General features: G+C 36.7%; 1 protein-coding gene across 1 annotated transcript; it reads left to right on the top strand.

Moving 5' to 3' along the window:
• The first annotated feature begins 8,097 nt into the window (after positions 1 to 8,097).
• On the top strand, positions 8,098 to 8,538 carry LOC131604653 (uncharacterized). The gene is made up of 2 exons (XM_058877084.1): positions 8,098 to 8,316; positions 8,383 to 8,538. Exons 1-2 carry the CDS (start codon positions 8,098 to 8,100, stop codon positions 8,536 to 8,538), a joined length of 375 nt encoding a protein of 124 aa, XP_058733067.1.
• The last annotated feature ends 6,253 nt before the right edge of the window (positions 8,539 to 14,791 follow it).

Raw genomic sequence — 14,791 nt, 5'->3', positions numbered from 1 at the left:
TTATTTGTGATGTGAAATACTTAAGTGATAACTGTGATTGACTTGTGAGATGATGTTGTGAATATGTGATGATGTGCAGGTGGGAGTAAGTATGTGTATATGATGGATAAGTCATATTGGTATATGTGTGATTGGTTGTTTATATGCCACTACTATATCTGTTCCTTATGTCTTACATGATGATTATGAAATACCCACACTTTCCGTTTGAATGTTGCCTGCACGTGGGTAACGCACAGGTAATCAGGAGTAGTCCGATGAAGTTAGAGGATAACTTCATGGCGTCCTTTTACCATAATTTATATTGAAGCGAGTCTTGATCTGATACGTAACATCGGTGATGGGGTCGTTATGTTTTGAACTATTATGTTCTCTTTGATTATCTGAGATGATTTACATTTGATGTTTATGCTTTGAGTTGTAACTCATGAACCATGATGTTCAGTTGATGTTTATGAAGTGTATTTTAAAGATGTTTTAGATTTTGAATTCCGCTGTAAAGTATTTGAATAAGTATGTTGAACTGTCATTCGATGTATGTTTTAAAATTGATTGCAACCCGTGTTATGGAGCAGGACTAGTTATTGTGAAGTTTTTATGACGATGTGACACCATTGTTGGTGATTTTATTTGACATTATTGTATTATATTGTGAATATTATTTGTGGGTTAGAAGGATGTTACATTAGTGGTATTAGAGCAGTTCGGTCCATCCGGGAAGGTTATTGAGTCTGTAGTGTGACAGTTGGATTACTGTTGATAAGTTATTTCTAACCTTGATGTTAACTTTTGGTGTGAGTAGAGTATGGCTAGAATAAATGATACTGCAATTTCTGCTGCTTTGGAGGCTGTTGCTTAGGCCATGCAGAATCAGCATAATATTTGAGGGGTTGATGAGTCGCGTAGCTTGAGTATGTTCTAGAGGGAGAATCCGCCTACCTTCAAAGGTAAGTACGATCTTGATGGAGCGCAAGAGTGGCTTAAGGAGATCGAGAGGATCTTCAGGGTGATGGATTGTTTTTCAGCGCAGAAAGTACATTATGGTACTCATATGCTGGCTGGAGAAGCTGATGACTGGTGGGTTGGTACTCGTCAGAGATTGAAAGCTGTTGGTGAGGTGATTACTTGGGATGTGTTCACGAGGGAGTTCCTGAGGAAGTATTTTCCCGAAGATGTCCGGGGAAAGAAAGAGATGGAGTTCCTTGTGTTGAAATAAGGTAATTCAACCGTCACTGAGTATGCTTCTAAGTTTGTGGAGCTTGTGAAGTTCTATCAACATTATAGTGCGGAGACGGCTGAGTTTTCGAAGTGTATCAATTTTGAGATTGGGCTACGTCTAGAGATCAAACGGGAGATGGGATATCAACAAATCCGTAGATTTGTGAAATTGGTGAACAATTTTCAGATCTATGAAGAAGATATCATTGCTCATTCGGCTCACTACAAGAGTCTGAACGAGAAATGAGGAAAATTGCATCATGATCATAAGAAGCCTTATGATGCTCTTGCTGACAAAGGGAAGAAGAAAGTTGCTGATGGGAAGATGACAAGTGGGGGAGGAGCTCTTGCTTCTGTCGGTTGTTATAGATATGGTGAACAAGGTCACCGTGCCAATGAGTGTAAGAACAAGGTGCTGAGATATTACAAATGTGGCAAGGCCGATTATTGTTTTTCTGACTGCAAAATGATGGTCCGACTTGTTTTAATTATGGTGAACATGGTCATATCAGTACCCAGTTCCAGAAGTCGAAGAAGGATGCTGATGCTGCTAAGACTAATGGTAGAGTGTTCTCTTTGAGTGGGACTGAAGACTCCAAGAAGGACAACTTGATTTGAGGTACTTGTTTTATTAACAATGTCGAATTGGTTGCTATTATTGACATTGGTGCTACTCCTTTGTTTATTTCGCTTGATTGTGCTGCTATGTTGGAATTGCAATTGTCTTCTATGGATTGTAGTATGGTAATAGATACTTCTGCTAGTGGTTCTGTTACTACTACTTTTGTTAGTAAGGGATGTCCTTTGACTATCTTTGATAAGAGTTTTGTGATGGAATTGGTGTGTCTACTCTTGCACCAAATCGATGTGATTCTTGGTATGAACTGGTTGGAGTTCAACTATGTTCATATTAATTGTTTTAATAAGATGTTGAGGTTCCCCAAATTTAGTGATAACGGAGAAGTGATGATGTTGACTGCTAAGCAAGTGAGTGAAAGCCTTAGAGATGAAGCCGCGATGTTTGCAATGTTTGAATCATTGTAAAGTGACCATGAAACTACAAGTGTTGAACTTCCGTTTGTTTGCGAGTTTCCAGAGGTGTTTCCAGATGATATAAGGGATTTGCCTTCGAAACGTGAAGTAGATTTTTCTATAGAATTGGTGCCAGGTACGAGTCTAGTATCGATGGCTCCTTATAGAATGTCAACTTCTGATTTGAATGAAATGAAGAAGAAATTGGAAGAGATGCTCGAGACAAATTTTTTTTTGACCGAGTGTTTCTCTGTGGGGTGCACCTATGTTGCTAGTTAAGAAGAAAGACAGAAGTATGAGGTTGTGCGTGGACTACAGGCAGTTAAATAAAGTGACTATCAAGAATAAGTATCCACTTCCGAGGATTGACGATTTGATGGACTAGTTAGACGGTGCTAATTTTTTTCAGCAAGATTGATTTGAGGTCGGGTTATCATCAGATTCAAGTTAGACTAGATGATATTTCAAAGACGGCTTTCTGAACGAGGTATATTGTGATTTCGTTCGGTGTGTCGAATGCTCCGGGTGTTTTTATGGAATATATGAAACAGACTTTCCATTCATATTTGGATAAGTTTGTGGTGGTCTTCATCAATGATATGTTGATTTATTCCAAATCGGAAGAGGAACATGTTGAACATTTGCGCGTGGTATTGCAAGTATTGAAAGAGCAGAAGTTGTATGTAAAGCTATTGAAGTGTGAGTTTTGGTTGAAAGAAGTGATTTTTCTTGGCCACGTGATTTCTAGCGGTGGAATTGCTGTAGATCCTTCTAAAGTTGATGCTATGTTGCAATGGGAAACTCCGAAGTCTGTGACTGAGATTAGACGTTTTCTTGGTTTAGGTGGTTATTATTGAAGGTTTATTGAAGTATTTTCTAAGTTGGCATTAATAACTATTAACTCAGTTGGCTCGAAAGGGTCAAGCTTACGTGTGGGATGTTGCGTGTGAAGAAATTTTTGTGGAGTTAAAGAAGAAGTTGACGACTGCTCCGGTGTTAGTTTTGCCTAACCCAAACGAGTTTTTTGTGATATATTGTGATATGTCAAAGATGGGTCTTGGTGATGTATTGATGCAAAATGGACAAGTTAATGCATATGCTTTAAGACAAATTAAAGTTCATGAGAGGAATTATCCTACGCATGATTTAGAGTTGGCCCCTGTGGTGTTTGTTTTGAAAATTTTGAGACATTATCTTTTTGGCTCTAAATTTAAAGTGTTTAGCGATCAGAAAGAGTTGAACATCAGGCACAGAAGATGGTTGGAATAGTTGAAAGACTATGGTTTTGATTTGAGTTACCATTTAGGTGAAGCAAATATGGTAGCCGATGCATTGAGTAGGAATTCTTCGCATGTGTCGATGATGATGGTGCGTGAATTAGAGTTAGTTGAACAATTATGAGGCATGAGTTTGGTGTATGAAACAACTCCTGATAGTGTGAAGTTAGGAATGTTGAAGTTGACAAGTGGAATTCTTGAAGAGATTCAAGAAGGACAGAAATCCGACTTGAAATTGGTTAAGCAATTAACTTTGATTAACCAAGGTAAATTAGGTGAATTCTGACATGATGAGAATGATGTGATGAGATTTGGGAATAGAGTATGTATTCCAGATGTTTCCTGTCGCACGCTCGCGAAAAATGAACAGACAGAGTCGCCACTAACATATCTATCCTAAAAGGAAAGGAACGTCAGCAAACCTAAAATGAATAAGAACGAGGTCTTTCGACCAAAGATAGGGTACAGAAGTCGGTTACGCGAGGGGAAGGTGCTAGCACCCCTCACGCCCATCGTACTCGATGGTATCCACCTATGTTTGTTGTTATCTAAAGGGTGTATAAATCTATAGTTTAATGCTAAGGGAATACATGCAAATGAATGAAAAGAAACACGGGGAAAATAAGGTTTATAAATAATTGTGCTCGCTTAGGCCCCGCGACCTAATGCCTACGTATCCTTTTCAGGAATCAGAGCGCCGTAGTTCGGCTCTTTGGTTTTGTTTGTTTTTGTGTTTTTTAGTTGAACAGTTACATTCGCACTCCGCTGCTCGACCTCTGGAGTCTTAAGCTGGGAATGGAGCGGAAATAACGTGTCCGATTAAAGAATGCCTCGGAGGCGAGGTAGAGAAGAGAGTTTGAGCGTTCAAGTGGCACCCTAAAGCAAGGGAGACTCGAGTTGCTCTATGGTTTGTGTTTTTTAACGTTGGGAACTTACGCTCGAATGGTTCCCTAAAGCAAGGGAGATCCAAGCACTCGAATGATTCCCTAAAGCAAGGGAGATTCAAGCTTCCATTCCCTTTTTAATGATTTTCACTTTTTTATTAATGTTTTATTAAGTGTTTTCTTTGTATTTTTTAAAGGGATTTTATTTTGATAGTGTTAGGTGTTTTAAAGTTGAAAAGGAAAAGAAGCTAGCCTAAGTATGAAGGGAATTTCTACCTAATGTTATCATGGTTTCTACCTAAGGTTAGGATTAAAAGAAACATGAAAGATAAAGTCACATCATGAGCAAAATTGAGTAAGGATACAATGGTACAAAAATTATACACAAGTATGAATTAGCAAGTAAAAAACATAGTACAAAATGAATTGAAAATACTACTATATTTTTTTTATATTGATTTTTATGGGAGAAATTGAATTACAAATCAAATAGCCTAAAGCTACTATTTTTTATGAACATTTTTATATGTCAAAATTGTGTTAAAGTCTAAAAAAACAAGAAAAGTTAGCATTTTTATTACTAAAAGAAGTGACAAAAATCTAATTAAAACCTCTAAATTGTTAAGTTAACAAAATACGAACAGGGGTGCATAGAGTGATTCGGCCCACGAGCTTTGTGTTTGATCCATTGGATTTCTCATGGTTGATTTTCAGAAACTCTGATCTAGGACCGAGTTCAAACTAAACTATATGTTAATCCCAATTAAATCTACACTTAATGCATATTTAATTCACATTAATATCAATTAACATACTTCTTTATACTTAATCAATATTAACTTAATAAAATAGAAGGAAAGAGGAATTAGGTTAGAATCATTCGTGACCTTCAGACTCCCTTCACTCAAATGCACTTGTGACGGCGACGAATTCTCCGATCGCTCTCTCTCCCGACGGTGGCGCGGCTTCAAACTCTTTCTGATTGAAGCAAAAATGGCGAAGGCTTCTTGATATCTTTGTGCGCTTGGCGATGGGAGAAGAACGTCAATTGATGAAGAAGGACGTTGACGAGGTTGAATCTGAGATAAAGATCATGGAGCGATGTTGCGAAGGTGACGATAGGGGTCGAGAATTGAAGATTGAAGCGTGGAGATTGACGTGGAAGTGCTGAAGGTTCTTTATGTAAGTTCTCGCTTCTTCGACCTCTTACTCTGTTCTTCTTCTCGAATTCTTCTTTTTCTTTGAGTTTTCTGCTGAGCCGTGTTTCGAATTCTGAGTTGTTGCTGTTGCAGATGTGCGTTGATGATGATGATGATGAGAAGGTTGATGAAGATGAGGCTGATTCAAGGTGAAGGTTGAAGGGAGCAATTCGGTTAGAGGCTCAATTTCGAGTGTGGTTAGGGAGGATCGAAGAATGGTGAAGGTTGAAGATTCTGGTGTGTGAAGTGAGGGTTGGTGATGAGAGTGAATGAAGAAGATGAAGGATGGTGGTTCTGGAATGATGAATCGAGAGCAGAGAGATGAAGTGTGATGAATTATGAAAAATGGTGGAGAGATCGTTGAAGATTGTGAAGGTTTGTTTAAATAGAGATTGATGGAGAAGAAGTTAGTTAGGAATCAGTTTCTGTGGTGAGCTTAGAGCCATTGGATCAAACTTCTCTGTTGGACAAATGGAGGGTGAGATTTGGTTAGTTATATCTGAACTGAATTCTGTTACTTTCTGTTTTTGGTAGTTACATGGTAGTTATTGAATTGGTTTTTGTGGTTGAGAAACCTGTTAGTGATTATCAGTTGCCAACTGAATGTGCGAATTAGTTAGGGTCATATTTGGATGGTTTCTGTTAATGAATATATGCAAGGCTGTGGGTTTTGTTTGAAGGTGTATGGATTTGGTTTTGGGAGAATTCACATAGGATTGCAGGGTCTGACATCTGGATTTTTTTGCATCTTTTTTGGACTGTGCTTAGAACTTATGATGGTCTGCCAATATTAATGCTTTGCCATTTGTTTTTGTATTGCAGCTGGGAGGATCTCGGTAAAGGCGCTTGCGTTCCAGTCTGAATTATAATAACATGCTATGAGCTGAAGTGTAAAAGCATTAGTAATTATCCTGGCAGTTAGATAACATAGGAAAGTAGTTTGAGCATGTACTGTCAGTAGGTTATAGCCCTTATTATATACATTTTTTGATTGTATGTAAATTTTCTTGCAATATGATGTAGTGGTGATGGCCCTGTGAGGTATTTTGAATATATGTATAATTTGACATTTGAGAATGGACACTTGATTTTTGGTTTTGATGAACATTTGAAATTAACTTGAAATCTCGATAACTTTGAATGAGAAATGATGAGAAATGTTTGAACTTGAACGGTGTTGACTCGAATGATGTTGTCTTATACTTTGAAATATGATGAATTTTGCTTTTGTAATCAAGACTCCAAGCAATTCAATACCTTAATCCAACTAACTTCACACATTGAGAACTCTTGGCCATAAGTAGTATTTGAAATGAATAATTATGACATTAGTCAGAACTTAACTCAAATTTCTAAGTTCACTTGCATAGAAAGTTTACAAGCAGATTCTTTGATCAAGATGACCTCTTATTTTGAAATAATTTGATAATAAGTTTAATGCCCCTTTTGTAGCTTGAGAGACGGAAGAAATTCATAATGACTTATTAACACACAACCTCAACTTCATGAACCCTAATTAACAATAGAACTAGTTGATTCCTTGAGTAAAGTTGAAAGCCTTTAAGTGTAGAGAAGTCATTTCTCAACACGATCCTTGATTCAAGATTTAAAACACTTGACAAATGAATGTAATATGCAAATTACCTAATGAGGATATGCCGATGAAATGCAAAGTTTGAGCCAATTAGAAATAAAATTAGATGGGCAAATTTTGGGGTGCAACATTTCGAACTTAAGAAGAGTATTCTTCAAGAGGGATATAGAAGTGGTTTAAATATTCATCCAGATGCTACTAAGATGTATCAGGATTTGAAGAAATTATTTTGGTGGCCCGGTATGAAGAAAGATGTTGCTGAATTTGTTAATGCTTTCTTAACTTGTCAGAAGTCGAAGGTTGAACATCAAAAACCTCCTGGGTTAATTTAACCGTTGAACATTCCAGAGTGGAAGTGGGATAGCATTTCCATGGATTTTCTGACGGGATTGTCGAATACTGCTAAGGGCAATGATTCTATTTGGGTGATTGTGGATAGGTTGACTAAGTGAGCTCATTTCTTAATGATGAAGATTAACCATCCTATTTCTATGTTGGCCGAGATGTATGTTGAGGAGATCTTGAAGTTTCACGGAATACCTTCAAGTATTGTGTTAGATAGAGATCCAAGGTTTACATCGCGGTTTTGGAAGAGTTTGCAAGATTTTTTGGGTACTACTTTGAGGTTTAGTTCGGCGTATCATCCGCAGGCGGATGGTCAAACCGAAAGGACTATTCAATCATTAAAGGATTTGTTGAGGGCTTGTGTGTTAGACCAAGAAGGATCATGGGATAGCCATTTGCCATTGATTGAGTTTACTTATAACAATATTTTTCATGCAAGTATCGGTATGGCACCATATGAAGCGTTGTATGGTAGGAGGTGTAGAAATTCGTTGTGTTGGTATGAATCAGGAGAGAGTGTTATGCTCGGACCTGAGATTGTACAAGAAATGACTGTAAATATAAGAATGATCCGTGAGAGGATGAAAGATTCTCAGAGTTGTCAGAAGAGTTATCATGATAAGATGAGGAAAGCAGTTGAGTTCCAAGTGGATGACCATATATTTATGAGAGTTACTCCAGTAACCGGTGTCGGTAGAGCTTTCAATTCGAGAAAGCTTAGGCCTTGTTTTATCGGTCCATATCAGATTTTTGAGAGGATAGGTGAGGTGGCTTAACGGATTGTGTTGTCTCCGTTGCTTGCGAATCTTCATGATGAGTTTCATGTATCCCAGTTGAGGAGATATGTTCCGGATCTTTCACACGTGATGCAAATGGATGATATTCAGGTGAAAGATAACCTGACTATTGAAGCGTCACCAGTGCGAATAGAAGGATGGGAAGTGAGGCAATTGCGAGGAAAAGAAATTGCCTTAGTGAAGGTGTTGTAGGGTGGACCAACAGGTGAAAGTATGACGTGGGTGCGGGAGGAACAGATGAGGGAGTCTTATCCGTTTTTGTTTCCGTTAGGTAATTTTCGAAGGCGAAATTTCTTTAAGTGGGAGAGAGTTGTAATACCCCGATAATTAGATTTAATTATTTAATTATTATTTTATATTTTTGATGTGATTATGTGGCGTGTGATGTTATGTTGATGTGTGTGGGGTAGTAGAATTAAGGTGATAATCAGAATATTAGAATAATATAATTCATAATTAGCATTATTAACTAATTAAATAAAATAAGAGATATTGTAAGATACATTAGTAAGGAAAAATGAGGAAGTTCATAAAAAGGGTCCTAAGGCTAACTAGGTAAAAAGAGAAAAGGGAGAGACATTTATTAGTCGTAGAATTGGAAAAAACGTGTAGAGAAGAGAGAGCTAGGCCAAAAGCGGAGAAGAAGAACGACCGTAGAATTTGGGAAGATAATCGATCAAGATAATAATCTAAGGTAAGGGGGTTATCTTAATTGTTATGTTTTCCTTAAGGGATTGATAAATATATGTTGGTTTAAGTTTGGGGATTTTATGATGAATTTGATGATATTGATGAAATACCATGATGAATTCTTTGGACTGCATGATTAATATGATGTATGATATCGTCGATTGTTGTATTGGTGATTAATAACATGATTTAGACTCGAATCCACCATTGTTGAGGATTTGAAAGTCTAGGGTTTGATGAAGAATGATGGAGGTATGATGAATATGTGTGTTTTTGTGATTAGAATGATTGAACCATGTTAGAACTAGGTTAATAAACCTTAAATCGCATAAAATTATTGATTTAAAATAAGTTTTTGGGCAAAGATTTGGGCCTGGTATGATGCAGGTCGTGTAGAAATTTCTGCAGAATTTTAGAGCCCGCTTTGAAAAATAATTTCCAGTAGAGGGCATGCTTAGCGTGATATTTCGGTGCTCAGCGCGGTCCCCGAAAATGAAAATTTTTATTTTTGAAAAACGATTTCAGAATATGGCAACTTATATTTTATTAGAATTTGTGAGAATTTTCTTGAATTTATTGTGCATGTTTGGGTAGGTTTAGAGGGCATTTTGCATAAAACTTGACTTTGTGAATTCTTGTGTTTCTATAGCTGACTTTGGTGATGGAGTCGTTATGTTTTGAACTATTATGTTCTCTTTGATTATCTGAGATGATTTACATTTGATAGAGTTGTTATGTTTTGAACTATTATGTTCTCTTTGATTATCTGAGATGATTTACATTTGATGTTGATGCTTTGAGTTGTAACTCATGAACCATGATGTTCAGTTCATGTTTATGAAGTTTATTTTAAAGATGTTTTAGATTTTGAATTCCGCTGCGAAGTATTTGACTAAGTATGTTGAACTGTCATTCGATGTATGTTTAAAAATTGATTGCAACCCGTGTTACAGAGCGGGACTAGTTATTGTGAAGTTTTTATGACGATGTGACACTCTTGTTGGTGATTTTATTTGACCTTATTTTGTATTATATTGCGAATATTATTTATGGGTTAGAAAGGTGTTACATCTAACGGAGAAACCTCCGCCAATGGTGTTTATGTTGTAATCTAGCGTTTTGTCGGCCATATTCAGAGGGAAGATGGAGGGAGTAGGAGTAGGAGTAGGAGTGTGGCCTATGTTAGTTTTACCGGTGCCCTACCGTGGGCACCATTATAGTGATAAAAAAGTACAGGTGTGCGTGTTCCTTCTGCAAGGGCAGGGGGACTCAGAGAGCTTATTAGGTATATTACATTGTACGGTGGTTAGGGCTTGCCCCTGGCAGCGAGAAGGCCTATACGATGGTGTTTTGTGGTGGGTTTAGGAGTCTTGCACACGTGAGGTTAGAGGCTCTGTGGAAGAATGATATGCTTATGCATAAGCGTGTATAGGGTGTGATCAATATGAGTTATGTCCTTTCTCACCCTGAGAGGGGTGTATTTATAGAAACCTTTAAGACCTAAGGTTCTATTGGAAAGGATCACAGATATGCGTGTCTCTCCTTCCAGTGCATGGGTACTTAGAGGACTTAGTAGGTATATTATGTTGTATAGTGGTTAGGGAGCAGCGATAAGCCCTGTATAGTGGTGTTTTGTTGGGGGTTTAAGAGTCATGCTCACGTGAGGTGAGAGACTTTGTGAATGAATGATATGCTCATGTATACGCGTGTAGAGGATGTGATCATTTTGAGTTATGATATGTCATTCCTCCCCCTGAGAGAGGTGTATTTATATTGGCCTTTAAGGCCCAAGGTTCTCTTGGAAAGGATCACCTCTCACCTAGTCATTGGTGGACTGTTGAATCCATATTTCTAAGGAGGTTGTGGATGAGTTAATGACCCTGACTTCTCTCTACCCAAGAAATGTCTCTTCCCATGTTTCCCATGACTGGGCAATAGGAAGACTTTAGGGGCGATGAGATACCTCCTCTTTGGGCAACATGTTATCGCCTCTCCTTGGGCGTCCTATAACCATCGCCCTAGTTGAGTCCTTTTACAAATATAACACTACAATTACCAAGGTAGATAATCAAATAGAGGCAAAGTATATATATATATATGTGTATATATATATATATATATATATATATATATATATATATATATATATATATGTGTGTGTGTGTGTGTGTGTGTGTGTGTGTGTGTGTGTGTATGTGTGTGTGTGTGTGTGTGTACTCGCCTCCTCTATTTTTCTCATGCCTCTCTTACATTATTCTACTATGTTCTTCTTGTTTTCTCCAAATTCTTGAAAAGTCTTTTGCAATCTTCATCATCGTCAATGGTTTTAAAAAGGACAAGAACTTCTAGAATTTCCTCATCAATACACTTCTCCTTAGTACTAATTTTATTTCAAGATCAAGAGGTTCGTTTCAACAGAGATTATGCAAAAATAAGGATCCTCCCATCCTACTAAATGGAAGAGAAAGTCTTTAAAAATTATGAATTTTTGAAGTGGTTTTAAGAAGTTTTGCTAAGGAGCTTCGTTTGTGACATCCATGAAGACATGTTTCTAAGTTTTTTAAGGATGTTTATTACAACCTTAAGTATGGTAGAGGGATCCTTACAAGTTAAGTGAATAAGCATAAAATAACATTATCTCTTGAAGAGTTTACTAAGATTGGAAATCTTTCGTGCATCAATTCAGAATTTGAAGCTGAAGGTAATGGTTATTCTTATATGTGTGTTGTTGTTTCGTTCTTGGTTGATCCTATATGTGACATCCCTACTCCTCTCAAGGTGATTTGAGTTCTTCTTGATATTCGTATCACCCCTTATGTGGTTTCTCATATTCTTGTCCCAAAGAATCACAATTTTAGGTAACTATCTAGAACCGAGGTTGTTGTGGTCTAGATAATTGCCAACAAAATAGAAACAAATTAGGAAAATGTTGTGATCCACCACATTATTGACAACAAGAGAAATAATACGTGGTTACCGTTTGGTGGGTTCATAACAAAATTTGTAGAGCAATCCAGGTTCAACCTCGAAGATGGAGAGTCAAATATAATTACCCTGAGATAAAAAGTAACAAAATAGGCCAAATGAAGTGTTTTCCTGAAATTCTTCCAAATAAAAGGGAAGCTCTTCAAGTCAATAACCTCCACCTTAGCAAGGAAAGGTGTCCCTTTTAAAAGATTTAGATTATGAACTTCCAGAGACTGCTCCAACTAAAGCTTTCCTCAACACCATTATTAAAAGGCAAAATAAGACTAATAAGAAAATCAACATTTTGGTCTGTATGCTCGTAGAAAGTGAGTCTCAGATATCTCCTGGAGTTTTCATTAATGATGATACATAGTAATTTTTCTTAGTTGTGTCTTTTTGCTTTTTGTTCTTGTTTTTTGTACTTGAATTATGTTTTTCTAATTAATGAAGTACTTTGAGTTTTTAAAAATGCCTGTGCATGCTTTGGTGATCTATGTGCTTGAATACTTGCCATATTTGTTTAATGTTTTTATTTACTTTTTGATAATTCCAAAGAGGGCGAAGTATACTCTTAGAGGAAGCAGAGCATACTCTCTATATTTATCAGGGGGAGTTTAACCACTAAAACCTATCACCCTTGTCGTGCTTGACTCGAGTGATTTGTGTGTAAAAGGTATACAATTAGCTCTTAAATTTTCGAAGGAAAATCACACACACACACACACACACACACACACACACACACACACACACACTTTCAAATGATAGAAAATATTCTCCTAATTAATTAAATCTTCCGTAAAATGTTTTGTTGTCTAGCTAATGGATTAAAGACTCATTATAATTAATTAGAAGGATTTTTAACATGGCATAATCGATTAGCTCATTAGGGTTAATCAATTATAAGTCTTACAACTCTAATAATCGACTATTAGGTCTCTTAATTGATTAATGGTTACGCCTTTTGAAAACTTCCTTTTTGAACTACATAATTGAGTATCCGTGTGGCATCGTTTATGAGCTTTAAAAAGCCCATGTGTCCTTTTCTTGTTGAGCCTTGTTTTTTCTTATAAAAAGAGGGGTTCCCCTCATTTCATTTTAGATTTGAAAAACATATTCTAAATATCTTTCTCTCACTGTCATCTTTCTATCTTTATTTCTTCACTGTTGTCTTAGTGTTTTGTGAGTGAATATTTTATATGTGAGATGTTTGGATCTAGGGTAAAGGAATTATTGTAAAATAACTTTGTGTTAAGTTTTTTTTGGGTTGTGAGTTAAACCAATTGAAAATATCTTGTTTGGTTGTTAAGGTGAACGTGTTAAAACCTCTGTTTGGTTGAAGGTCTCCGTAATTAAAAGTCTCGTTTGGTTCGTGAGCTTATCTTGGTGTTAAAAGATTTTAGTTGGTTTGAGATTGTACTAGGGATAAAATCTCTTGGTTAGGAGGTTTAAATAGTTAAAATCTCGTGTTTTTTTGGAGGGAAAGCATTGGAAAACTCAAGTCCATTTATAAGGAAGTTTGTGGAAAAAACCTGTCAAAAGTTCATTTCATAGTGGAAACTCTCAAGAAGATATTCTTAGGGAGAGGAGTAAGCCAAATCATTAGGTTGAACCTCTATAAATATGTTATGCATATTTTTCTTCAATTGTCTCTTTATATTTTTGCTATTTATTTTCACTTCATTTCATTCTCTTCGATTTACTTTACTCCGCGACTTATTTCTTGTTTGTTTTAAAAACTCGTTTTAAACTCTAATTTTGTCAAGTATTTTTATCTGGAAATCATATTTCAAATCTTCACAATTGACCCTCCTTTTGTGTTTGGAGTCACTTGTTCAACATGATTTTGTTGACCAATTCCGAATGACTGTTCCCTTAGGGGTGCTCGACCGAGATAAGCTTTGTTTGTATTTCTAAATTCTTACATAAGTCGGGCACAAAAGAGCTGACGAACTATGTCTTGTTGTTGGAGACTATGGTGTTTAGTAATCTGAATCTTCAAACAATATTTTGCCAATTAAAACGACATGCCTTTTCTACGATTATCTTGGCCGCTACTTTGGCCTCAACCCATTTGGTGAAGTATTATACCCGACCAATAGGAATTTGAGCTATCCAGAGGACAATGAGAATAGCCCAACTATGTCCACCCCCACTAATAGAAAGGCCATGATGAAATCACTAAGAGCATCTCCAATGGAGATTGCTTATTGTCTAGGTGGAGGCCTTAGTTCCATCTCTTAAGTTTTCAATCATTGGAGGAGATCTAGGTGGAGTTCTTGTTACTTATATATTTGTGTCGGTAGTCTATTGAAGTAACCCAAAAAGCAAGTTGCTTATGATTAAAAAAATAATAAAATTTGTTCAAATGTTATGAGAAAAGGGAAAAAGAAAAAAAATCATATTTTGTGAGGTCATTTAAGAGATCAAATTTAAAAGATCAAGTATTGGAGTAAAATTATTGTAGATTGCTAAAAAATGATGTGGCACATGGGGCCATTTAAAATATGCTGAGAGACCAATTTAAGAAATGGTGCATTGGAGATGCTCTAAGTGCAGGATCTCGCAGAGGTGTGGATGAAATTTGAAAATCTTTGTCTTTTACAACCTTAGTAAAGGAACTCGACAATATCTCTTAGTATATTGGCCAATAGTATTCGGCTCTTAGAAGCTTGTTCTCTAATGCTCTTCCTCCAATCCGACTTCCATGTCTTCATGTACTTCTGGTAATACTAAACCCACATCATCTTCTACCAAGCATCTCAACATAAGTGTGAATCACCCCATC

The sequence above is a fragment of the Vicia villosa genome, linkage group LG5 (assembly GCF_029867415.1).
Source record: "Vicia villosa cultivar HV-30 ecotype Madison, WI linkage group LG5, Vvil1.0, whole genome shotgun sequence".
NCBI lineage: Eukaryota > Viridiplantae > Streptophyta > Magnoliopsida > Fabales > Fabaceae > Vicia > Vicia villosa.
Note: the sequence above shows the minus strand (reverse complement) of the source record. Positions and strands in the feature narration are given on the sequence as shown.

Excerpts from the sequence above, each read along its gene's own strand:
- LOC131604653 (XM_058877084.1), top strand. The coding sequence starts at position 8,098 with ATGACTGTAAATATAAGAATGATCCGTGAGAGGATGAAAGATTCTCAG. Across the intron at positions 8,317-8,382 it reads TTTTTGAGAGGATAGGTGAG|TTGAGGAGATATGTTCCGGA; the intron begins GTGGCTTAACGG and ends CATGTATCCCAG.